The 25,153-nt window shown below is 51.9% G+C and overlaps 7 protein-coding genes across 7 annotated transcripts; 1 reads left to right on the top strand and 6 right to left on the bottom strand.

Annotated features, from left to right (window-relative positions):
• Nucleotides 1–907: 907 nt before the first annotated feature.
• Nucleotides 908–5,054, bottom strand: Z519_00946 (uncharacterized protein; the record flags this gene model as incomplete). Its single annotated transcript, XM_016758703.1, has 5 exons — nt 908–3,200; nt 3,249–4,369; nt 4,418–4,472; nt 4,524–4,732; nt 4,791–5,054. The coding sequence occupies 5 exons, from the start codon at nt 5,052–5,054 to the stop codon at nt 908–910; spliced, it is 3,942 nt and encodes a 1,313-aa protein (XP_016625952.1).
• A 391-nt stretch (nt 5,055–5,445) lies between these two features.
• On the bottom strand, nt 5,446–6,532 carry Z519_00945 (uncharacterized protein; the record flags this gene model as incomplete). The annotated part of the gene is made up of 2 exons (XM_016758702.1): nt 5,446–5,650; nt 5,700–6,532. The coding sequence occupies 2 exons, from the start codon at nt 6,530–6,532 to the stop codon at nt 5,446–5,448; spliced, it is 1,038 nt and encodes a 345-aa protein (XP_016625951.1).
• Nucleotides 6,533–7,737: 1,205 nt separating this feature from the next.
• On the bottom strand, nt 7,738–9,165 carry Z519_00944 (uncharacterized protein; the record flags this gene model as incomplete). The annotated part of the gene is made up of 3 exons (XM_016758701.1): nt 7,738–8,797; nt 8,848–8,967; nt 9,026–9,165. 3 exons carry the CDS (start codon nt 9,163–9,165, stop codon nt 7,738–7,740), a joined length of 1,320 nt encoding a protein of 439 aa, XP_016625950.1.
• Nucleotides 9,166–9,991: 826 nt separating this feature from the next.
• Z519_00943 (uncharacterized protein) lies at nt 9,992–13,532 on the top strand (the record flags this gene model as incomplete). Its single annotated transcript, XM_016758700.1, has 2 exons — nt 9,992–10,157; nt 10,225–13,532. 2 exons carry the CDS (start codon nt 9,992–9,994, stop codon nt 13,530–13,532), a joined length of 3,474 nt encoding a protein of 1,157 aa, XP_016625949.1.
• A 591-nt stretch (nt 13,533–14,123) lies between these two features.
• Z519_00942 (uncharacterized protein) lies at nt 14,124–17,730 on the bottom strand (the record flags this gene model as incomplete). The annotated part of the gene is made up of 5 exons (XM_016758699.1): nt 14,124–14,163; nt 14,221–15,505; nt 15,588–16,249; nt 16,289–16,461; nt 16,522–17,730. 5 exons carry the CDS (start codon nt 17,728–17,730, stop codon nt 14,124–14,126), a joined length of 3,369 nt encoding a protein of 1,122 aa, XP_016625948.1.
• A 1,311-nt stretch (nt 17,731–19,041) lies between these two features.
• Nucleotides 19,042–21,412, bottom strand: Z519_00941 (uncharacterized protein; the record flags this gene model as incomplete). Its single annotated transcript, XM_016758698.1, has 2 exons — nt 19,042–20,154; nt 20,201–21,412. The coding sequence occupies 2 exons, from the start codon at nt 21,410–21,412 to the stop codon at nt 19,042–19,044; spliced, it is 2,325 nt and encodes a 774-aa protein (XP_016625947.1).
• Nucleotides 21,413–22,116: 704 nt separating this feature from the next.
• Z519_00940 (uncharacterized protein) lies at nt 22,117–24,024 on the bottom strand (the record flags this gene model as incomplete). The annotated part of the gene is made up of 7 exons (XM_016758697.1): nt 22,117–22,341; nt 22,424–22,453; nt 22,500–22,673; nt 22,725–23,024; nt 23,072–23,618; nt 23,663–23,688; nt 23,743–24,024. The coding sequence occupies 7 exons, from the start codon at nt 24,022–24,024 to the stop codon at nt 22,117–22,119; spliced, it is 1,584 nt and encodes a 527-aa protein (XP_016625946.1).
• Nucleotides 24,025–25,153: the final 1,129 nt, after the last annotated feature.

Here is a 25,153-nt window from a genome sequence, read left to right as displayed (position 1 = left end):
TAGTCACTCTTCATCCAGGAGAACCGGCATCATAGCTCACCACCAGCGTTCCCTGGAGAGGAGAAAAGAACGCGAGGTGAAAGATCATAGCTCGGTAGGAATCTTGATCCCGACGGATGGCACCGCATGAGAACCGGCCTATTTAGGGCATGATTCATTTGCGGTTAATAGGGTCAAGTACGGTGTTAGAGCTAGAAGTGCCTGTTGCTCCACCGACGGGATCCGGCCCTTTAGTACAGGTGACAGAGCGCTCCACACTTGGACCGGGAGCAGCTCAATCAGGGTTATCGAAGCCTTGCGAAGCCTCAGGCATGTTGGCAACGCACCGTGTTTGCGTGCCTATCACGGTAATTCTCTTACATTGTGATGAGGGTGGATTTCCACATCGTTTGCGAATCCCATTTTGCCGTGCCCGCTGATCTGCTTTGGCGGTCCTGCCTCGCCGGCCAATACAAGTAAGGCGTGCCTTCTAACGCGCAAGGTCACAGCACAGGACACTGTCGACAAGGCTCGGGGCTCTGGCCTCTACTACGGAAGAACTTCACCATCATCAGCATCACCATGCGCTGTTTCAGCAAGACACTTTGACACGTACTGGGCTAGGCTGTCTTGTCTGCCAGGGGGCCGTGCTTCACATATCCATGCCGCTGCGAACTACGAACACAAACGAAGATAGGAATCACACAATCAAACACCTAGAAAAGCCGTGTTGGCTGTCATGGTGTGCCGTTACATGTAAAAATATCCCTTCATAATCGTTCAATTGTCTCTCAGACTGAGCGCATGGCATTGATAGCTAGTTGCAACCAGTGCAGCAGCGAGGTGCATCCCCAAACAGCATTAGAACCCAGGAGCCATGATCAGGATAGTCTCCCATATTGCTCATATTTCTCCGATGTCTGCCGTCTCACATCTTGAGGAGCATCTCGCCATCCTCGCCGCCATCATACCTTCCCATTCTCGCACGTGCGCGACCGGCCCCGGCCTCCCCGGAGGCAGTCGAGAATGGCGTTCCCCGCCTCGACTCCAACCCGACAAATTCCTTGTACTCGGATGCAGTGTTGGGAGCTGTCGCTTTCGCACCTGGCTTCTTCCGTTTGCCTAGAAGGGATGTTTCTTTGTTGGGAACAACTTTCCTCTCAGCGATGACTTCTGGTTCAGGACTAGGACTCGTCCACTCTCTGTTCTCGTCCCGTGCAGCATACTGCTCTATCCCATAGAGATAAGTTCTGACTCCCGCGGCCCCGGAAAGGTAATCTGTCAACTCACTTGTTCGACTCGGCGATCTCGACCTTTGCCTTACGTCAAAGTTGTCTTCGTCTTTTAGCTTCTGTCTTTTGTTCGAGTGGGGTCCAGTATTTTCGGGGTCTATTTCTGTTGCCTGTTTCATGAGCGTCATAGGTGAGACGGAATTCTTGTTTAGTGCAGGGCGAACATCTCGTGGTGGAGGAGTTGCACGGACTTGTGCCTGCAGACGGGAGGGTTCGGGGCGTGGCTTCCGGGGAAATCTGGTGTCCCACGTAGGTACAGCTGGTGCTGGTGACATCTGTTCGTAGGAGCCGCCATTCCCGTCCTCGTTCACAGAGTCTTGGGTCTTTGAACTCTCCGCCACAGTATTCTTTCTCTTCATAGTTCTCACCTCAGCATCTGGAGATGCATGCTCAAAATCCTCTCCCGACCCTGACGGATGGCTGCGCACAACGCCTTCGAACCTCTTCTGCGCTTCTTGAATGTCTTGCCTTGTGAGTGACCCTTGAGTTAGCGACGGCGAGCGAGATATCTCTCGTTTATCGATCAAGATGCTTCCAATGGACGGCTCCTCCATCTCCGAGGTTTGCTTTTCTTGCCGCCGATGCATTTCCAAGATCAGTTCGAGCAGTCTTGACCTTAGGTCCTCGCTGTGAATTCTGCGCGGCCATTGTTGTGCATTCCCTTCCCGCTGAAGGATTCGGCGGATAAAATTGTAGGGGTCAGCGACAAATTGTTCCAGGTACACGCACAGATAAAGCCCACAGTCACTGAAGTTGTTCTGAGTAGGGATTTCCTTGGCCGTCATTCCCCTTAGTTCACTCACGTCAATGTTCATATTTCGCTTGTCCCGGGCCTCCAATACTACATATTGTTTGAGCAGTGCACATGTCGCTGCTCGTGAGAGCCCGAGAGAATCCAACGTGATAATGACAGGTTTGGTTACCTCATACTTTGGCAGTGATCTGCGAGCCAATTTCCGTCGGCCAGGTCTTCTCGTGGTTCGATCTTGACTGTTTTCCTCGTCATCACTGAGTGACAGGTCGGCCAGTGTTCTCTGGGTCTCGTCGGTCGGCAGTTCAACCCTGCGCTCTCCCTCCTCACTCTGTTGGTCGCTCGATTGCAGTTCCTCGGACCATCCGGTCTTTGCTTTCCGGTCTCCGAGAAAGTATGGCAGGTTACAGATTATGGCGAGATACCAGTGAAAATTCTCGTTGACCGGCACAACTATAAAGTCGCGGCTGAAGAGGTTGATATTTTTGGTCCATCGACTGACAGCATCATAATTGATGCCGCTCTTCCTACCCTTTGTCTTGGACAGAGCCTCGTAGAAATAGGTGTTGAAGAAATGGATCCTCTTGTGGAGTTCGGGTTTGCTCTTCTCCATGTGGGTTTCCAGATACCTCATGAAAAATGAAATCAGATTATCGTTCAGAAATTCATCATCATTGAGTCGTCTTAGATCTTCGAATGGGACTACTGCAGCTCTCCGCCCGGGTTGCGGGTAGACGAGGTCCTTAGTCCAACGTCTGACTAGAGTTCCAGTTGGAGATGCCTTTGGCTCTGGTGAGGATTCGTTCTGTTTCTGTCCACCGCCGGACTGTTCCTTATCAGCTCGTGGGTGGCTAACTTCTTGTGGCAGAACTAAGGGATGGGTCGATTCCTCAGGAGATGCACTATCTTGGGCCAACTGTAGTGTCGCGTCCATTTTGGGCTCAGCCATCCTTCGACCTGCGGCCGGTGTTACGGTAGAATGTTGTGGGGCCTCAACTGGTGCATCCAATGCGTCGACGAGTCGAACACGTTTCTTGCTGATGCCTGGTCCTGTTGTATTCGAAGGTTCTGATTTCTCGGTAGATGATTCCATCGTTCGATGAATCTTTATCAATGCTCCCTCTTTGTGTTCGGAAACTCCACTTTTGGCTTTTTCAAAGGCCAGCTCCATCCAGTGACTAGACAAAGTCAGACAGACCTCAGTTTTACAAGTGCAAAATACTTACTCGTCCTTGGTCTTCACTTTCAGTTTCTTCTGTGTGTCCTGCAGAAAGTTAACGAAGTCGACAGCTGCTTCGTGAGATGCCAATCTGAGATACATCTTTTCTGACGCCATGACGGTTCGAGAAAAGTGGAGCGTCACTAGGGAAGACTGATTGTCTCCAAGTTCGAGCTTGCGAATTTGGTTGAAGCCACGGGGCATGGAAAGAGGTTCGTCGCCCAACAACGGATCTTTCATATTGATTGCCACCTCCCTCGTCGACCTGTCGAGCTCAATTATGTAGCCTGAAGTATCGAGCAGACCTCTATACACAAGTTCTTCCAGAGCAAAGGTTGTCTTCGTGTTGACTGGTTTCTTCACATGCGCGCTCGACTGCTTGTCAATCACAGTACTGGAGTTGCTCCCTAAAATCAGGTATCCGAGGTCCTTGGTTTTCATATTAGGATAAGCTGCACTGCCCAGCACTCGTTGGGCCCGAGTAGATAGAGTCTCAGCACTCTGCAAAGCATCCGGGCTCTCTGATGTTGAATCCCATCTTCGATTGTGCTTCTTCCCGCTGCTCTCTGTGGTCCTGGTCCGTGGTAACGTAAAGTATGGCGAGGTGCGAGGCTGAGCCGAAGCCTGCTTCGGGGAATCTGAAGGGCTTTCGAGGATTTTATCCTTCTCGGCTCTCCTTTGCTGTGCGGAGCCTTTAGCGAAAGCGAATTCGTCCTCGGGCGACGAGCGGTCGATCTGATTGATCTGGGCATGGTGGGCATTATTTCGACTTCCTAGTGGGCGCACGCAATTTCCTTCCGTATCATTCAAGTTACTGGGTTGCTGGATCTTTCCACACCACTTGCCATCAGCAGGCTTCGAGTTCAGTCCAAGTTCATCTTCAGAGTCATTCAGATTCTGACTGTCCTGGAGAGGGATGGTCGAGGCAGCAGAACTTCCGAACCCTCGCCCGCCTCCGATCTTGCGCTTCTTATTTGGTGTACTGTGGTCATTGGCATGCACGTCGTCCTTAGCAAGCAACTTCGTACTGGGGGTGTTTACCGTGGCACGAGCCCGAGATGTCCTCTGCTGAAGAAAATCCGATCTTGCTGTCAAGGTATCATATGGTCGGTAAGACCCCGTGGGAGTCTGGATCTATTGTCAGAGGCCCCAAGCTTGAAGGGAAGGATGGCGTACTTTGAAAGGCTTCCTCATTGAATCGTCGATTCGTACAGCACCGGGGTCCCGCCTACTACGCGATATTTTCAGCAGTCTGTTCCTTTGATATGCGCTTGGGACATACACCAATCCTCCCTTAATCCTGGCCTCGACTCTTGGCTCCGACCACGGAGTACTCTGTCCTAGAGTTGGGCCACTAGACCTGGAAGTGAACTGCTCAGTCCATGGCCTTGCTTTTCCTGGGAATTTGGAGGCATACTGGGTTGAAGGGAGACCAGACTTTGCCGTCAGCCTTTTCTCGTCCGTTGTCGCAACTTCGTCGTCACCATCAATCTATGTGTGAAAACATTGTTAGCCCCTCTAGGGTTGAGCATGAAGCTAGGTGACTTACATGGATCGGGGCGCATGCGGCATTGTCGTGCATACCAAGGAAGACTCCTACGGCCTTAGTGAGTGATCTTGGAGAGGTTCGGGATATTAGTCCCCCCTGTGACTGCGATGGAGAGGCATTTGAAGGTGGAGGGACTAGAGATGCGGTATTTGGATTGTCGTCTAGGTCCCTCTGCCCTTTGTCTGCTTTGAGTGCTGAACTGAGACCATCCCGGCTAAGATTTTGTAATGTGCTACGCACGACCTCGCGCCAGGGGACTGTCATTTGTTACGCGGCCACCCATGCGTCCTTCGCGAGACCACATCACCAGGTAGTTGTTCAAAGGGGATGGGTGCGGTATCGATCTGAGGCAGGGTGAAGTGCACTTGCTGTGACTGCGGAGCGCAGTCCTATAAAAAAGAGCCAAATCCGATTATTTCCCCGCAACCCAACACACAGACGCACAAGACAAGGCTACATGGCTCAAACGGCTACACTTCACACAAAAAGTACACAGGCACGACCCAAAACAATGTTTGTTGGATGCACCAACCCGCAGTCAGCTGGAATTCCATGGGAGAATCGAGCTATCCTATCCTGGAATATAAAAGCCAATCGTTGATGCTATAATGCTACAAGAGGGATCGTCTCATCCCAAGCCATCTCCGAGCAAGTATCATGATATCCCTTTGCCTTTAGTCTTTTCAGAGTCTTCGTGTATGGTTGGACGTCGCCTCTCTGCTCCAGGATGACCTGGAGCGCCACTGACCTTCTGCTGTCTGGCTTCATCCAGAGCTGATCGTTGCGCAATGCTGTCGTCGTGGCTTTTCCACACAATGTTAGTGTCCGGAGGGAATGCCAGTATTCGTTTAATGGTCTCCCTGTCTTATGGTTAGCACCATAAACTTTGAACCCGTCCTCTCTCCATACCTAATTTTGATGTTCCGACCACCATCAATCTTGGTCCATACACTCAGAACGTCCTCGCCGCTTCTGACACTGAGAACTGCACCACAAACCTCCTCTCCTGCCTCCATGAATTGGTCCCCGATGATTGCCAGTAGTAGATCCTCCCAGTATCGGTCTGCCACGCCTTTCTTTAATCTCACGATCCACTTGCCGCCTTTCTTGTTAGCCTCGTCCTCCCAGACCGGACGAATGCCGTCCTTGAAGATATGGTAGTCGGAGACAGTAGGTAGCAGAGACGGCCGCTTGAGGTGAGAGTATATTGTCCAGAAATTTTCCACTGAGCTGATGGATGCTAGCTTCAGTGTAGACTTCTCGTAGTCGGAGAACTTATTGGCAGGAGGGCGGTAGAAGAGATTCCAAGTGTTTCGTAGAGGATGCTCCGAGGATGTTTTAGGTGACCCTGGAGATTCTTGTAACGGTTCTGCTTCTGAGGTCTCTCCGGGTGTATCTGGGTCCCTTTCTTTCTTCTCGGGTTTCTCACGTGACGAGAAATCAAAGGCTGACCCGGCGCCAGGGGTCTTTGGAGTCTTTGCTGAACCAAAGGAAGCAAACGCCCCGCTACCCAGTCCGAAAGCTGAAGATGCGCTCGCTGACGGGGTTTTTGTAGCGGAGGGGGAAAGGGCGTTGAAGGGATTAGATTTGCCGTGGGACGAAGTGTCGCCGAAACGTCTGCTGCTGTGGGATCGAGGGGAATCTATCTTGCTGACATCCTTGCCCTCCTGATCTCTCATAGACAACGATAGTTTGCCAGTGCTGTGGGGATGGTTAGTGTATTGGTATTCTCGCGATCCCATTGTAGAATAGTGGAAAGACTCACTTGGAGCGTCTGGTCCATAAATTTGCGTTTTCCATGAGAGGATCAGGTAAGGCGGCAGGGAGGTCTGTCAGTGGGATCACACCCAGTCGACGTCAACTAAAGCACTGGTCAACGGAGACGTAAAGAGCCGAGAGACGAGTGATTGTTGGGGCTTTTCGAGACGGCTGGCGGAGGAGGGAGGGAAGGTCGACGGTGGCGGGCGCGAGCGAGAGAGGTCAGGAGTGGTTGAGCGGGCAGTTCGCGATCACGATAATGGTAATAGACACAAGGAGGAAATGGGCTCCGGGGATGATCAACGGGAGTGGTTTTGGGAGTCGTTCTTGAAGATGTTGCGGACACAAAGGAGCACGGAATACAAAATCAGAAGGTTTGAAGCGCAGTTTGGATTGGACTTCGCAGCGCAGTTGCTTGCATTTCAGTTGGTCTGGGCGGCCACCAGCGACTAGAGGCCTCGACGTCCCTGCAGCCCGCCAATCGATGAGCCGTTTGCGCCATCTTCCCCCAGCTCCCGCTAGCCGCTTTGGCCCTAGGCGTGTTTTCCAGGCACGACTCTTCTCTTTCCCTGCCCGTGGAGAAAAATCGTGCCTTGAATTTTTCTTTCTTTCTTCTCTCTAGACACCCAATTCACATCAACGTCAGCTACTACCCTCGACACCATGAAGCTGGTGGTTTCCGATGAGTGTGTCGAGATCAATCTCTCACGAGAATCCGCATCTTAAAACCATCATCACGAGGGCCTCTGTGGCTTCCCATGATGCGGTGATGACCTGGAATAGCGGACAGTAACACCACAAGTCAGACATGCAAGAATGTGGGTGACATTCTTCCCTTATTGAAGACCCCGTTTCTTTGAGACGCCCGTGAAGAAGCAAGCAGCTCTGGTAAGCCGAGAGCTCAGCCGCAAGGTACGAGCCATCTCTACGCGATTGCTGGCAGAGCAGGAGGATAATTGGCAATGTCTGATCGAAGTCCTTGTGTCTGGTGCCGTTGTATGAATCATTACCTACAGTGACTGTGTGGACTGATTTCAGTAATCTGTAGGCGAAGAACCCTTCTCAACATCTACTCGCGGAATATCCGAGGACTGCCTCTTCATTTCTGCTTGGTTACGGGTACGGCGAAATGATCATCGAGGTCAGATTTGGACTGGTCATCTTTCCCCCCTCTCTGAGGCCTCCCTGCTCAGACGGCGTCAATGGTGGCGCGCGATGTAAGCTGTTCGTTCTGGTTTCCCAATTTCGAGATTTGCAGGAATGCGTCCACCCCATAACCCTCGAGACTATGCAACTCGAGCTTGCCCGCCCAATATTCAGCGTATACACGACTCATCGGCAAACCCATGCCCAACCTGAGATCAGGTGGCCTTGTGGCCAATGTGCTGAGGGAAGTGTCTCTGATTTTCCCGCTGGGCTTGTCGCTCGCATGCAATCGCACTTCCTGCATGGTGGCTGCAAGGGTTGGCACGTCCCTGAAGTTTTGTAGCCGTGAAGCGCTTCTGGGGCCTTTGTTAAAGGACCACAAAAAGGGCATGATGTCTCGGGGTATGCCTCCGCCCTGGTCAGAGATGCGGATGACCACGTTCTGGGGTGCCTCGCAGATCAGGACGTCAATGGGTGGTGGTGGTTCTCGAGGATCCCGGTACTTCTCCATGACCGCCTGTATGGAATTCCGCAACAACTCGCCGACAATGTATTCAAGATGACTCAACACGTAAGGAAATGTAGCCCCTGTATGACCCTGGATTCGAATCTCTGGTACCATTGGGTCAGCGCCTGCGGTCGATCTGCAAATCTCTTGGGTGAAGCGGCCACAACGTTCAATAACCTCCTTCGCGTTGCATCGGAGCAGAACCTCGCCCACAAACTCGTTCTCAGAGCTGGGTTGGGGCACGTGCCAAGGCGAGTTGAACGTTTCCGTGAGGGCAAGGTGTTGTTCGGCAATGACTCGTCTCGAGATTCGAGCTCGCAGCATGGCCTGCACGAAATTGTCCATTGTGTCCACTGAAACCAAGTCTTGGCACTCGAGCACTCCCATGACCAGATTGGGAATCACCGCCAGATGTTCCTTCAAGTTGTCACCAATGACTTTGCAAAACGCATCATTTTCTTCCACAGTTCTGATGACAGGGACACGGCGAAAACTCTCAAAGGACTTGTAGTAGAGCTCGTAGACAAATGACAGGTGCGGATTGGTGACCACCACATAGGGCAAACGCTGCATGTCTCGCAGGCGATGAGCAAGTCTGGGACCAGGTGAGCGGTTGCATGCACGCTTTGCAGGCTGGAGACGAACCTTGTAGGCAGTTCCATACGGACATAGTTGGCAGAGCTCAGTAAGCGACTTTCAGTCAAAGTCCGACCAAAAAAGAAGAGCTGGCGCAGACTGATGGGGCGAATTGGGCGGTCGACCCAACTGCGGCATGGCTGTTAGCAAATGACCAAAACAAGAGACGGCGAGACCAGTCTCATACTCATCCAAAGTCGAAGCTGGCCGCCATGGAGGCGGATTTCTCCCTGCTTGAGAAGACGTCCATCTGCAGGACTGCGCACAAAGGCTGAAGAAGTTTAGGAGCAAGGCTCGGGGCCTCGAGAACTGAGCGACCTGGAGCATTTCATACCAAACGACAGGCCCGACGAGTCATATAGACAATTGACGATCATCTCGCCACCGTCACCGTCGTCTGAGGAAGTGCATGGGCAGTGAAGGTTGTGTAAAGAGTCGCGGTGAAAGTTCTGGTCGTTGGAGAGGGGCATGGAGTCATACCAAGAGCAAAATGGGAGGGATTGGCATTGGAATTTCCTTGCCATGACTGCATTCCTGCGGTTTAGGCGGTTTAGGCATAGTCACCCCGGGAGGGACGCCTAGGTCGTGCCAGTGGAGGAATTTTGGTTACTATTGCTTAGCGGGATAAAGCCTAGTTAGGTAGGTATGTCGATGACAGGTGCTTTTTCGATGGGTGTCACTCACGCTACGGAGAGTGGGCGTTTGGCAGCGAGCGCAGTCTCCATTCGTCATTCAAAAGCTTGTGCGGCCTAGACAACAATTTGACGTCTATTCTGGAAGCCTGTAGACCATCGACTGAGAATGATTTGGCCCTTGGATACTCGTCCCATCTTCATTTCTACCCCAGGTAATTACCCGCGCGACTCTTCTAGCACACAGCCGTTCATCGGCCCTGCCGCTCAATCTAGATTCCAGGCTCACGTGCAGGTGGCAAGGTTGCCCTTGTTTTGCTGACGAGCCTGCCTGCACCACCGACACACATCTCGCCGTTTTGCAGCGTTGACTGCGGAAACCTGAGGAAAGAGCTGCCGCCTCCCGTCCTCGCCTGCTCTTCCACTCACCTAAAACCACCTTCGTCTCTAGATTCTCCTCAGCATGGACAACGTAGGTTGCCTCTACCCTCCTTTCCGCACCAGTATATCTTTCACCAGCCATGGATACTGACCTCGCCGCGCGGTTCGATGACTTGCAGTTGGCAGGGCCGGACATGCTGATTGATGGCTACGACCAGTACCACCAACAGGAGAACGAGGTTGTCAACATCTCTCCTGACGATGCTTCAGAGGAACCTGCAGAAGCTCTTCCCCGGGCTGATGACTGTATGTTCACCCGACAGCTTGCCCTTCCACTCTCTCTCCGCTTGCCCGCAACTGACCAATATCGCAGTCGAGACGATGAAACGCCATGTCCTTGTCGACCTCCCCGATGCCGAAGTGGAAGCCGAAGCATATCATACCTGGCACATAGAAAAATGGCGGACGCTTTCCCGGCGAGAGCATGGGCCAATATTTGAATGTGGCGGCCATCCCTGGAGAGTGCTCTTCTTCCCGTACGGGAACCAGGTTGACTGTGCCTCCTTCTACCTAGAACACGGGTTCGAGGGCGACCCACCGCCGGATTGGTACGCCTGCGTTCAGTTTGCCCTGGTCCTGTGGAATCCGAACGATCCAACCCTGTACCGAACCCATACCGCCACTCACAGGTTCAACGCAAAAGAAGGCGACTGGGGCTTTACAAGGTTTGTGGAACTCAGGAAGGCCTTTCATCAACCGTGGGAAGATGGGTCGCGTCACTTGGTGGAGAATGACGAAGCTAAACTGACAGCCTATGTCCGCATCATCAAAGACCCTACTGGTGTCCTATGGCATAATTTTGAAGGGTACGACTCAAAGAAGGAGACGGGCATGGTCGGTTTAAAGAATCAAGGTGCAACCTGCTATTTGAACTCCCTTCTCCAATCCCTCTATTTCACAAACTTGTTCCGCAAGGCCGTCTACCAGATCCCCACCGAGCAGGAAGCGAACCGGAGTAACAGTGCTTGGACACTTCAGCGGTTGTTCTATAGGCTGCAAAAAGATAGATTCGCAGTCTCGACGAACGAGTTAACTGCGTCGTTTGGTTGGGACACCCGGCAAATTTTCGAGCAGCAAGACGTTCAAGAACTGTCGCGAATATTGATGGAGGTCTTGGAGAAGAAGATGAAGGGCACACCTGCAGAACGAACTTTGCCAGAACTTTTCGTCGGAAAAACCAAGACTTACATTTCATGCATAAACGTCGACTTCGAGTCCTCGAGGATAGAGGAATTCTGGGACATCCAACTCAATGTCAGGGGCAACAAAAACCTGCATGAGAGCTTCATGGACTATATCCAAGTCGAGACGCTGGAGGGCGAAAACAAGTATGACGCTGGTGAACCTTACAAGCTGCAAGACGCCCGCAAGGGCGTCATCTTCGAATCCTTTCCGCCTGTTCTTCACCTGCAGCTGAAGAGATTCGAATATGATATCAACCGCGATGCGATGATGAAGGTCAACGACAGGCACGAGTTTCCCGAAGAATTTGACGCATCTCTCTATCTATCAGAGGAAGCTAAAGCTGCTTCGACCGAACCGTGGATATACCAATTACACGGCGTGCTAGTCCACAGCGGCGATTTCAATGCAGGTCACTATTACGCTTTTCTTAAGCCCACCAAAGATGGTCACTTTTACAAATTCGACGACGACCGAGTCACGCGATCAACCATGAAAGAAGTACTGGAAGAAAACTTTGGAGGAGAATACGCCAACGTGGCCAATGGTGGCCTCGGACAACGTCAACCGTACATGCGAGGCTACTCTACTAAGCGGTCCATGAACGCGTATATGTTGGTATATATTCGGAAGAGCAGACTTGACGACGTCCTCCTTAGTGTGAGCGAGTCTGATATCCCTGCACACATCGAAACCAGAATTGCCGAGGAGCAAGCGGAACTTGCCAGAAAAAAGAAGGAGCGTGAGGAGGCTCACCTCTACATGAATGTTGGCGTGATTACGGAGAAGAGTTTCCAGGCGCATCACGGGTTCGACTTGACGAGTTATGAGCTTGAGCAATCAGATCCAGCCAGTGCCCAAGTCCACCGTGTCCTCCGCACAACCAAAATCACCGAATTCGCCGCTACCATTGCCGGCGAGCTTGGATTGGAGTCTGATCAAATTCGGTTTTGGGTCATGGTGGGTCGACAAAATAAAACAAATCGCCCCGATCAACCCATTCGTGATGTCGAAATAACCATGGAAGAAGCAATGAATAAGTACGGGTCAAGAGGTAGGCCATTCTATCTGTGGGCTGAAAATGGAACCAAAGGGGACGACGGCAAAATCCAATGGCCAGATCTCGCACAAGCCGTGGGCGGCAACGTCCCAATCCTAGTTTTCCTCAAATATTTCGACGTCAAGGCTCAGACTCTGACTGGCGTTGGCCATGTCTATGTCAAGAAACTGGACAAAGTGCAAGAAATCGCGCCTCAAATCAATCGAATCATGCATTGGGATCCAACTACGCCAATTCTGCTGTTTGAAGAGATCAAATTCTCAATGATTGAGGCTATGAAGCCGAAACAAACCTTCCAACAATCCGAAATTCAAGACGGCGACATCATCTGCTTTCAACAGAACCTCCCCGATCTTGATCTGTCTACTGCAACATATACCGATGCTCGACAATACTATGATTACCTGTTGAACCGAATACCGGTCAGCTTTTATCCGAAACCCGGCACTGAAGGAGATGCCTTCGTGCTCAGCCTCAGCAAGAAGATGACCTATGATCAACTTTCCGCTAAGGTCGGCGAGCACCTCAAGGTTGACCCAACTCACATTCGATTCGCCACGATCAGCGCTACCAACAACAAGATCAAAATGTGGATTAAACGCGGGATGAACCATAACCTCCAACAAATTCTACAGTCACAGTTTTCCTCCTACGGTGGATATGCCACTCATCGCGGCGACGCATTGTATTACGAGGTTCTGGAAACAAGTCTTGCCGACTACGAGACAAAAAAGATCATGAAAGTGATCTGGCTAAGTGACGGCATCAGCAAAGAGGTAGAGTTCTATCCGCTGAATGTGAATCATCAATCTAATGTGGGGCAGGAACCATTAGAGATACTCGTCGCAAAAAACGGCATCATTGGAGATTTGATCGCCGGCATTGCCAAGAAGCTCAACCTGGACGAACAGACAGCTCGCAGCTTACGGGTCCTCGAAGTACATGGCGGCAAAATCCACAAGGAACTCATCGAGGATTTCAACGTGGTTGGAGTCAATGAATTCACCACGCTATATGCTGAGAAGATCCCAGACGAAGAACTGAACGCCTCGGAGGATGACCGATTCATCTACTGCTACCACTTCGACAAAGAAGCTAACAAACCTCACGGTGTCCCATTCAAGTTTATGCTCAAACCAGGCGAAGCACTCAAAGAGACCAAAGAACGAATCAGTAAGCGAACAGGGATCAAAGGCAAGCTGTTGCAGCAAATCAAGTTTGCACTCGTCTCGAGAACGCTTTATGCAAAACCGAGATACATTGAAGACGACGATATCATTGTCGATCTGATCCAAGACGGAGATGAGATGCTCGGGTTGGATCATGTCAACAAGGCACGCAACTTTTGGGGAAGAGCCGAGGGGATGTTTATCCGGTAGATCCGTGGAGAGGGCTTCCAAAATTTTTCATGCCTGAGTTGTGATGACGCCTAACAACTATGCATCTTTTCCTCTACATCCTACCAGGCCACTTCCGCCAAATCACCTGCCGGCTATAACCCGAAGGAAGCGCAGGAACAATATCCACAATGTGGCTAGGATGTTTCGGCAGCATGCACAAAGGCAGCAAACGTCGCGCCAGTGTCAAGTGGTCTACATAGTTGTCCATTATGACGTCGGCAGCCGGTCAGCCAACATTGTGACAGCCGGGGGCAGAGGGAGCATGGCGAGGCATGAGTTGTTGCAGAGCCGCAAGAAGGGATCGTTGCTCAAAGGCGATGGAAAACTCGTATGGGGAACTAGGCAGCAGCACGTGTGAGTTTACGAGGCTGAACTGCCGGAGTGTACACAATAAACGTAGAGACGAGATTATGCTTCATGGCATCATGAAATGTTTACAAGACAGAAGAAAAGCGACTATGATGGTTAGATGCGCCCAGGATTAATTGCTGATCTATTTTGCTCCATTTTCGATCGCAGTCCGAAGGTGTGTGATCAAGGGATGTGTGATATCTGTTTCTTGTGTCATGCTCAAGCCTCCATGCTCACCAGGGAGTAAGGGATGTTCTCCCTAAGGAAAGCCAGTCAGGCATTGTGCCTGATCCATCGCCACAGCCTCGAAACGTACTCCGCGTTCACCACCCTTTCCAAGTCCCTCAGCAGGGGCATACGCTCGTACGTCTTTGCCATTTCGTACCGCGATGCTGTGGGTCGTCGGACTTCTTCTTCACCTTTTGCCTCTTTTGCTTCTGGTCTTGGAACCCAGGGCTTTGCTGCTCCTCCCTCCGCAGCTCTCAATGTCGGTCTCGAGGCACCAAACACCTTGTCCCAGAATCCCAGCAGCCTCGGGGCGGGATGGTTGTGCTTTTCCACGTCGTTGCTCTCCTGTAAGGATGAGAGGCGCGAGATCCATTCGGCGGCGGGGACGGTTTCGAAGGCTTGCTCCCGCAAGAGCCAGGCTAGCAGGTCGGACCAGGTGGTCCTGGTGCATGGGTTGAGGATATCATGGACCGTGAGTCCGTCTTCGGCTCGCGCAACCTCTCTCTCTGCGTCCGTCATGACGTCCTTGGCGCTTGGTTGTGCTTGAAGCGATGTTGGGGGGGCATTCTGATGGGCGATATCCTGCACAAACACCTTCGCAGCGACATCAACCGGTAACCAATCCAGTATCTCCCCTCCCTTCTCGTCTCTGTCCCTCTTCGCGCCGTCCAGATCTGGCAAACACCCCGTCACCCTGAGGCTATTCAGCATCAGGGGGTATGCTTCGCTGCGACTCCACACTCCCGTGTCACTTGCCCCGGACAACTGTCCTACCCGAGCGACGGAGATGCGGTTCCTCAGCTGTGGTATTTGCTGAGCGGCACGTTGGCAGATCTGTTCGCCGACCCATTTCGAACGAGCGTAGCCCGTCGAGCCGGCGACAGCCGGATCGGAGAGGACTCTTTCGGGTATTGTTGCTGGAGGAGACCTCGAAGAGTACGTTGAGACGGCCGCCACGCTCGAGCAGAATATGAATCTCGGCGCCGCTTTCCCTTTTGACGAGGCGAGAGCGAGGTTAATCAGATTTCTTGCGCCGGCGAGGTGGGTCGTCGCAAAAGCTCGCAGGGGTAAGACGAAGTTCACGCTCCAGGCTAGATGGATTATCACATCCACCTCCTCTGCCAACTGCTCACATGCCTTTTCGGACAAACCGAGCTTGGTGTCCGAAAGTCTGCAGCTGTGAATTTGTGTTTTGGAATCGAAGCACAGCGGGGCAGGAAGACCACGCGAAGTGAGAGCTTTCAAGACACGTTCGCGCGAGGTGTGCGTGTGGCGCCGCGGACGAGGAGGTGGATCTTCGAGATGTAGGGGCTGGATAGGAGTTGGTGCAGGATGTGTGCGCCTAGAGAGCCTGTCGGGCCCGTGAGGAGGACCTGTATGCCCAAGTGACCTGGTGGGCGTTGGAGCGGGGAGCAGGAGGTCGCAGTTCGGGTGCAAGCCGAGGCTGTATAGGACGGGGGGGATCGCGGTTCGTCGAAGACGCTGTACTGGTCGACCAATCGAGCATGAGCCGATGTTGCTCGCGTTCATCTCGCTCGCTTCCCCTCGTTTCAGGACCCGTTTGCCCCAATAGCTTATGTAGAACAAAGTCGGTCAGTCCTGCAACGGTTCCTGTGTCTTGGACCACGGTCAGCGGTAAGGCTGAACCTCTAGGCAGAAGTCGAGACAGTGCATGCCGGATTTGGATGCACGCGACGGAGTCAACTCCATATGCTAATAGTTCCGTATGTTCTGTCAAGGCCTCAGGATCGTTGTCGAGGTCTTTCTGGCATTCGCCAACGACCGTTTGGATAATATCGCGGATCCTTGCAGGTACTTCATCGTCGGGGACATTTGGGGAAGAAGAAGCGATCCCGTCCGGATGAACGTGTTCATATGCAGCGGCAATTTTCTCGGCAAACCTTTCTTCGGCCTTGTTCCTCAGGATCGTGTCTTTGCTGCCCTTCTCAAGCCCCCTATCGGGATGGCCCATGGGGATGAGCATGTTTTTCGATATCCGCGCGTGGCTCTGGCCCTTGCGGTTCAAGTCATAGACCACAGGCGCAACATGACGGAGGAGATCTTCATCGCTCATCTGGATCGCGTCGAGAGGGAACAGCAACGCTCCAGGATAGGGTCTGCCGTTTCCGAAGATCAGAACGTCCTAGACGACAGACGAGACTGATGCCCGAATGGCATCTTCTAAGAGAGCCGGGTCAAATTTCTTGCCCGTGATGAGCATCAGTTGCGAGTCGGCTCGCGAGCGGTACCGCCATGCGTTGAGGGTAGTCGAGTGCGGCGCGAAGAGGTCGGCTGTGGCGAAGGAGCCGTCTTGTCGGTTTCGTTTGGCCTGTCCACTATTGGTTCAATTCCTATGCAACATAGGAGGGGTTCGGAATTTAGTACATACCATATGCGGCCACCCCGATTGAATGATGAGTTCTGACAGACCGTCATCTCTGGGCTCGAACTGGAGAAACTCTCTGCCAGATGCGGCTCTGAAATACTGCCATTCCTTGTCGTTTGCATAGTCCCGATGAGAGGACATGAGAAATCCACATTCAGCACTGCCGAATCGTGATACCAGATTCACCTTATCCTTGACGAGGCTGTCTCCGACTTCAGCAGGTAAAGCTGCGCCTCCAACGCCGACGATGTCCATTCTTTGAAGATGCCTCCGGCCATCCTCGTCATCCGGCACCATCTGTAGGACGTACGGGACCGAGGAGAAATATCTTACCTCCGGGTGCGTTCCACTAGAAGGGGAGGCTGCAGCAACTTCAAGACACATGCCAACATTTGTAGCGGTGATCGGAAGGTCTTTTCCAGGAAACAGCCATATCAAGGCGTTGCTCTTCCAAGCACGGAATAAATCAGCAACACCGTCGTGGTAGAGCGGTGTTGTTGTGAAAGTTGCGCGCCCTGCGCCGTTGAGGATCGGAAGGACCCTGATCGCCCTGTGCGTTTGAGGAATGGGTTTCGGAGTACCACTCGATGTGCCCGAGGTGTGATGAAGATATGCCACACCTGACTCTCGGGTATCTACTAGTGATGGTGTAAAAGAACCACCAGGCGTCCGCTTGATCACTTCGAGGATATTTTCTCCAGCAAAGGGCACAGGTTGCGTTGTGAGGCACGCGTTCCCAAATCGTGATGCCTCCTTTGAAGCTTCTGCCGCAAGATCCCGGTAAGCTCCCTCGTAGAGCATCGACTCGACTTCGCAGGATTTGCACAGTTGGGCAACTGCAGAGGCAGAGCATTGAGGCGCCACAAGAAGGACCGGGTGGCCCAACCAAACCAGACCAAGCCACGTAAATAGGAGACTCGCAGAGCTTGGGCAAAGAAGCGCTACCGTCTGTCGCTGCTCTATATCAAATGCGTTGCGCAATGCTCCGGCAACAAGGCCAACGCCTCTCTGAACGTCCTGAAAAGTCAATATATGCGGTTCCCATAGCTGTGAGGGTCTTTGCGTGACTTCATACAAGCCGAGGACGGGGACGTCCGGAGCAGTTCGTGCCTTGAAATCGAGAAACCCGGCAACCGTTCCATAGGACTTGTCCTGCTGCTGGTGGTGGCTAACAGCCTGACCTAACGTACAGGTGAAATAGTTTACCGTCATTTTTCAAGCGGGAGGAGCAGGCATATAGATAGGGAGCAAGAACTGCGACCTCTCCCAATCCGTAACAGACGAAGGACGAGAACCCATGATCAACATAGCAGAGACTGTTCAAAGCCCGGCATTGTGAACAACCGGTAATCAAAGTCGATCCAAGCGTAAGCGTAGCTAGTCATGATGCTATGTTTTCTGCTTTTCATCCTTTGCGCGGCTCTTCACGGACATCATGACATGCTTTTCCCTGCAAGGCGGTAACCATTCCCTCCTACCGCCGCACCGACCCACCTGGGGCCTTTGCTTCAACAAAAGGCGCCTGGCCATCAATCTGTACAGGTGTTGAACGAATCCGAGGCCATAAGTTGACTGGTTGATTGGGATGGAAGAGAAGGTCTGTCTGTGACATGAGATGCTTCTACAGGGTGCCAAGAACGCATTGATCAGGGTAGTTCTTATTACGATCCACCAAGGCAGAAGTTGGATAGTGTACTCGTATTGGCATTCGGGTACGGCTCACTAGACCTCCTCAGCTAGATGGGCTAGCGGTATGCGTTAATCTAACTTACGTTGGGGCTGGTGGGGTTGACTGTTAAATACCGAATAGATCTAGAACCGATAATACCAACTCCGGTAGAAGCAGATTCTCGTATACGATCTAAGAAGTGAAGCTGTAGGAAGTTAGTTACTGCCGTTTTGTCGGGGGTCTCCATAACTTTCGGGAGAACGTGTCATGCTCCGACAAGTGCACGCGTAGGCCGATTGCACCTCTCAGGCGTACCTTTGTCAGGATAAATAGGTCATAAGGTAACAGAGCACTTCAGAGTTTGGCATGCACGTTCAACGACGCACAGAGGCCTGTCGAGCAGGTCGGGAATCGAGAACGCGTTTCTAGTCGGCGCTGACAGAGCAACACCACCAACACCACCCCCAGAGAGGCAGTGGCTAGGGCAGCGAGAGCCTAGCACGGCGGCGGCGTTGTAGGAAAGGACCGATAAAACACTCAGGAAATAGGTAGACGGCACCAAAAAACCACGTAATGACGATACTCTGTTCAAACTGCAAAGGATGGCACACTGCCAGTACTGTAACCTGTCCTGCTCTCCTAGTCCATTTTGGTTTAACATGCGACCAGCCAAATTTCCTCCCTGCTACTCCTCTACCAGCCCAGCACAGCCACTTTGCCTTGTTACAATAACTTCACACACTCTTTTTCAGCGAGGCCGACGCAACTAGCGTTTGGGTGTCGGTTATCCAAAGCTCTGGCGAATCTGACTGCTACCGCAAGCTCGCTATCCCGGTGGCGGTGGCCGCTGGGAGTTACTGGTCATAAGAAGACGATGTTTGGTCTTCTGGAAAAGTGTGATGCCGTTGATTTGGCGAGAATCGAGTAGACTCATCCAAGTCTGAGCCCTTGCAGCTGCTTGGGCTGTTGCCTCGGGTCGAAGGTTGTGATCGCAAGTCGCGCTCGGTCTGGTTGACCAGCAATTCCGCCTCTACACGGAGTTTGTCAAACTCGTTGCAAAGCTCCTCGATTGTAGGTCGCTTGGCGGGATTGATTGCGAAGGCCGCTTTGATTTGATCCAACACTTTGGACAAAAGCCCCGCGATGTCTTCTGGATCATTGACAATCTGCATTTGCAGATGGCGGAAGAACTCGTCCACCACGGGACGGAGCTCTGCAATTTTAGTATCGGGTACGAGTCGCCAATAACAGTCATCTTCCCATTCTGAACATTGGCGTGATTGTTCGACCCGTTTCCCATGGAACTCCTCAAGACGCCCCGGCAGGCAAAACCACATCATCATTTCAAAGTACACACAGGCTAGAGCCCAGATGTCAAATTTACGGCTCTTCGGTTGTTCATATTCGGGGCAAAAGTAAGCGACGGTGCCACGCAGGGCTGAACCTTGTTGGCTTCTCTTGTCAAAATTGTTCCTGGGCATCGAGTGGAATCGCCCGGCACCAAAGTCGCTTAATTTGAGCATCGGATTTCTCCCTTTCACATGTTCAAATAAAAGGATGTTCTCTGGCTTGATGTCGTGATGATAGCCGAACACAAAATGGTTCTGCCTTTCTACTGCTATTGTCGAGGAGCTCGACTGGCTTGGAATCGTTGGCGTTTCTTCTTTCATCTCATGAATGCTTCGGAGGGCACTGGCCAACCCGTGGAATTGTCGCAAGAGCCAAGCGACATTGACACTGCTGTGCGCGGGAGGATCGTGCCCATTCATATGTGACCGGAGATTCCGTATGGCTCTGGGATAAAGAATATAATGCACTTGATTTTGAGTCCAGCTTGTAATGTGTGTTACAAGGTGCGGATGTCCTTCGTGGAATAACCTTTCCAGCATACAGATTTCTCTCTTGAAGTCTTCAGCCTGGTCACCTGTTGTGTGGAACATCTTCAGGGCATAAGTGCGATCGGGATCCTGAGCCGAGTCAGTAGATGGCAGTGAGCCCGGGGATATTACCTACGCCCGTCAGATAATGATGAGAAGAGTCGATGGAGACTGCTTTAACCGTCCCGAACGAGCCATGACCAAGCACCGTTTCCCTGCTCTGACCAGTTTCGTCACTTTCATCTGGTATGTTCAGCAATGGCATCACCTCGTCAAACTCCAAGACATGTCGTTTCCCATCGTGTTCGATGTTCCTGGCAAAGAACGCAGTAAGTTTTTTGCGCAATGTCTTGATGTTCTTGTCGCATTTGTCGCATTTGTTTGTTGAGTTTCGTTGTCCGGCCACTGCGGTGGGGGGTGGGAGATTGCCATCGTTGTAACCGTGATCCTGGACCAAGTGTAAAATGATATCGATGTCTAACTTGTGGTAGATGCACGCTATGAATAAAATTGAGGCTCGCTTGCTGACAATCTCGTCACATATATGTGCCGGATCTGACTGCGAGCGTCTTCGATCCAGCCTCTCTTTTATGATTTCAAATATCAACTTTTTCGAGGTCAGTTGATCGCGGTGGACACGGGGCAGAAAATCTCGACCAAGGAAAGGGTTGTCAGCTAGCTTTGCCTCGATCTCTCCAATCACCATCCTCTCCCATTCACAGTACACAGACCCGGGCAATATTCGAATGTTTGAAAAATGCAAACGGATTTCTAGTCGGAAGGGCTCGTAGGGATGCTTGTGGATGAAGCCACAGATGTTCTGAATCGCCTTCTGGCCAAGATAGTCCGCATCATAGTCCTCGATCACGGAATGTGGCCCTTCGTGTTGAAGTCCCATAATGTGGCAAGATCCGTGTCTTCGGTAGACGCTAAGACCATGGTTCTCGGGATTGCGCCAGAGCCCTTCTTTGTAGGCCTGCAGCGTTGCCATAATCTGTTTGTGGAGGCGCTCATAAGACTTGTTGCGATCCCACGCCCATTTGGAAAATTGGACTCTCTGTCCTTTCCATGCACTCCCGTCCGGGCCGTCCACATCAATGCGAAGATGGCACTCGGTTTCTTCGGCGGTCGGTAATATACTTCTCAACCACTTGTCCTCCGTTATCTGTGATGGCGGAGCACGAATTCGATTTGTAAAACTCCGCGAGCGAGAACGAGGCCGGTTGGGGGAGAGGTGATGTGGGGATATCGGTGAAGGAGGTGCAAATGATCGGCTAGAAGCATATTGGATGTTGACCGAAGGGGGTGTTTGACTGCCTGATGGCTGTGTCGGTGGGTTGTAACTCATAGCCCTGGTGCACCCCCGCTCCTAGAAGCGGTTATATGCCCTCTGGCCTCTCTCGGTAGGTAATTATTTCGAAAGGTTGAGTGAAGCGGTGTGACTTCGCGACCAATGCGGGAACAAGCACTAGTATCTGCTTCAGCAGAACAAAGGGTAGCCGTCGAGTCAATTCTTGAGTCCCTCTCGCCTCAGTCAGGCTGACAGATAAGTCGCGTTCTCACGAAAGAGCTTTTTACTGCCGCTAGCCCGGTCGATGTACAGTGTAGCGTAAGGAAAGGTAGTTGCCGTGCCGCCTGCGGGAGGGGCATCAGGCTAGATATGCGTTGCGGCTTGGGAGGAATCGTTGGGCAGCCGCTGTCAGGCGGTGTTAAAGAGCGCGTCTTCTTTGGAGAGAGAGGTAGATGCAGACTCAGGCTGTGCAGCAGCACAAAAGACAGCATGATGGGCAAGAATCCCGCCCAGGATTGGGGATGTGTTGGCTCAGGCCGATTCGGACGTTGCTCCTAGGACTGCTCGAGGCGGCGAGGCAACGAGGCGAAGAGGCAATGAACCACGGTTCAGCCCATGAACCACGAGAGCACCCTCCGATGTGATGTGGCTAAAGAGGGCTCTTGCGTTAGCGTGCAGTAGCTCATCAAGGGTCGGAGGTGACAGGTCTAGGACAAGAGAAACGTTCATGCATGTCAACGCCCACCCTCCCTCCTTACAGGTTAAGGCGTGAGAGGCTGGTCTGAGGCTTCAACCACACTGGGTTTCAACCCCGTCTTTTCAAAGTTGGCGCATCTCTCCGTCAGCCTCGTGTCGTTTCCGGCGCCGCCCGCTGAATCGTGTTCCGAGCAATAAGTGGTATTTGCGTTGCGCATATCGCCACCATGTCGGATATTGCCCATGTATCTCCTTTTGAACGTAGAACCACCAAGCATAGATGGTGATGACTGTCAGAGGGAGTGTACCAGCTATAAAAATCCACCAGTTACTAGCGACAACTAGCGAGAAGTTACCTTCCCGTGTCATTACATTATTGACAAAAGAAGTGGAAAAGAAATTCTACCAACCTGTCAGTAGAGTTTGTCGGTCTGCGAGTATTGCTCACCGATATGACTGTGGCCGGGAGGTATATTAATGTGAGTATTGTCAGGACTTTGACTGCTGCCGCGTCCTGAGTGGCCTTCTTGGTGAGATGGTGCATAACAGCAGTCTCTCGAGCCGATTCTACTGCCAACACTTTTAACGTATTACTGTTGCCGAGATCCAAAATATTGGAAACCTAGGACGTTAGCAACGGACCACGTCGAAAGCACCCGGAAAAATATGTTACCAAGTCAGAAGCGCTTTTGACCTTGTTTCGTAGAGTCTGCGTCTGTGTACCGTAGTGTCTAAGCCCTTTGATGACTTCTTGGAAGCCATGATCAAGTATCTCGAATGGAATAGTTCGTGTGATATTCGGCCAGGCGGGCATGAAGTTCTTGTGCACTGTATCAGCCGTATCTGTCGTATGTTCCAGAATCGCTGCTGCCTCGTCAAGAGCATCTTCAAGCTGTTTCAAGTACTGTCGCTCCTCCAGCTGCGTCATTTCAACCCCGTCACCGTTAAGGTCGGCCAATATCGCACGGTCGGCCTACTCGTCGTCACTGACTTGTTTTCTCATGGATGAATAGTACTCACTTGAGTGCTCACTTCCTTGTCGAGATATTCCATGTACGGCCGCCAGGTGGCTGTAACACTGCTCAAGAGGACAAGGTGGACTTCCACTGGATCTAAGGCCTCGTTTCTCCCGCAACAGGATATGTAATGACCGAGCAACCTTTCTGGGCCTTTACCGACGCCAGCAAATATAATACATGCCGTGGCGGAATCCGTCGGAATCTGATGATAAAGCAAGAACTGTCTCATGGACCAGGGACTAGACTCGGAGCGGTGGTTAAGCTCAGGAAATCGTATTATGTAGATGCATTCTTGTTGATCAACATGGGCTTCAGTCTGTACAGGATGAAACCTACCGAAAGGTCGTGGAACCGGCTGGCCTTCTGACACAGGAGTTCTCGGTGATGTCCAGATCCGTGGAGGTGTCAAGCTCGTCTCTCCACTCTTCGGACCGAAGTATACGACAAAGTCAAGGAACCTCAAGGATATGTCGCAAATGTGCAGCAAACAATCCAGGAGCTCTCGATTAATGCTGAGCTCACTAAAAGAATTGCGCTGTCGAATGAAGCTATCTTGATTAGCAAATGGTTGCAAAAGATGGGAGTCACAAACATGAGTTTCAGAGCTTTCATCCGTTGCTGAGCCTGGTGTGAGCAGGAGGAAATTACCAGAAGAGATGCAGAGCTACCCACCGTCATCTGATACCTGAACTCCTTCACGTTGTAATAGGTTGCCAGCGGCAGAAGTATTGCCTTGCTGTAGCGGGTGTCAAGTGAATCCAGTGGAAATGAAATGTATTCTGGAACAGGCTCTCCCTTGGAGCGGCTGGTGTCGTTTTCGTCGACCAGGAGTTCAACAAAGGATGGATCGTCTTCCCCGGCCAAGCACACATTGAGCCGCTCCCTGAGGTATTCATTTGAGACCATAGCTGGACTATTCCATATCAAGTCTTGGAGGAACTTTGATGATGCCATTGTTGTGTTGGCGGACAGGAAACCGTTGTTGTCGACATGTAACGGTTGAACAATTTTGTCGGACGTCATTAGCAAGCTCTGACCTCGCGGGTTCTATCGAAGCAGGCGGAAAGATCACATCACCCAAGCCTGATATCTATATATTCAATTGCTATTGGCTAGATAACGACTGATCAGAGCGGTTCTGGCAGGGTGATCAGGACAGTTCACGTTGCTTCGGTAAGGCTGGGAGAAGGAGTGGTCGAAACCGTGGCGCCCTTAGGTCGGGTGCTGCTACAAAACGCGGCTACAGGCCTAGAAGCGGCAAGGGTGATTGTCTCTGTCGGTTACTGGTACGAGGCGGCAAGGCGGATTCGGCTTGCTGGGCGCGGCGTGGCAGTGCAAGGCGGTCACTGCGGCATTGCTCCTTGAATCTCCCCCTTCACTTTTTGAATACATCTACCCTCGGGCGAGAGAGACTTCGGGATACTATTGGCTGCTTGTTCCTGTTTCCAGCTTGACAACCCAGGACCTGCGGATCTGCCTCAACTTGACCGCCTTCTCTCCCCCCTCAAACAACTAGGATATAGTGCGCCGAGGTAGTACTGCCGAACAAGAGGATGCCTCGGATTGGCGCACGCAGACGTCGTTCAGCTGCTGCAAAATAAAAGCCCGTGCCCCTCCTTGCCAGCTTCTTCTTTCCCCAGGACTTAGCTCCCCCCTTTTACACTTCTAATCTACGATTTCAGCCTTGTTTTGAGCCCTTCGCCAGCGCGCAGGCTCTTGGTCGCCGCCGTCGATACAGAAATGGCTGGAAGCAAAAGCACGGTCACAGTCCAACAAGTGATACCCAGCAAGTATATCCACAAAGCGAAGCTTGAAGACTACTTGTCCACGACGAATGACCCCGGCTCGGTCAAAGTGACCAGAGTTCTCGACAAATATCAGATTCAGTACACGAGTTCTAAAGTTCGACAGCTCAGTTGGGTGAGATTGGTCGAATCCACGTGTTGGTTGTTGGCTGGTCTAATTTCGTTAGGAGGATATTTCCATATTAAGACGGTGAACACTGTGGCATTGGTGAGACGGCTGATGGCTGCCTGCGGCGGCGCGTCACTTTCAGTGTGCGATTTCATTCTCCAGAAAAGTG

The sequence above is a fragment of the Cladophialophora bantiana genome, assembly GCF_000835475.1.
Source record: "Cladophialophora bantiana CBS 173.52 unplaced genomic scaffold supercont1.1, whole genome shotgun sequence".
Lineage (NCBI taxonomy): Eukaryota > Fungi > Ascomycota > Eurotiomycetes > Chaetothyriales > Herpotrichiellaceae > Cladophialophora > Cladophialophora bantiana.
This window is presented reverse-complemented; position numbering and strand designations above follow the sequence as displayed.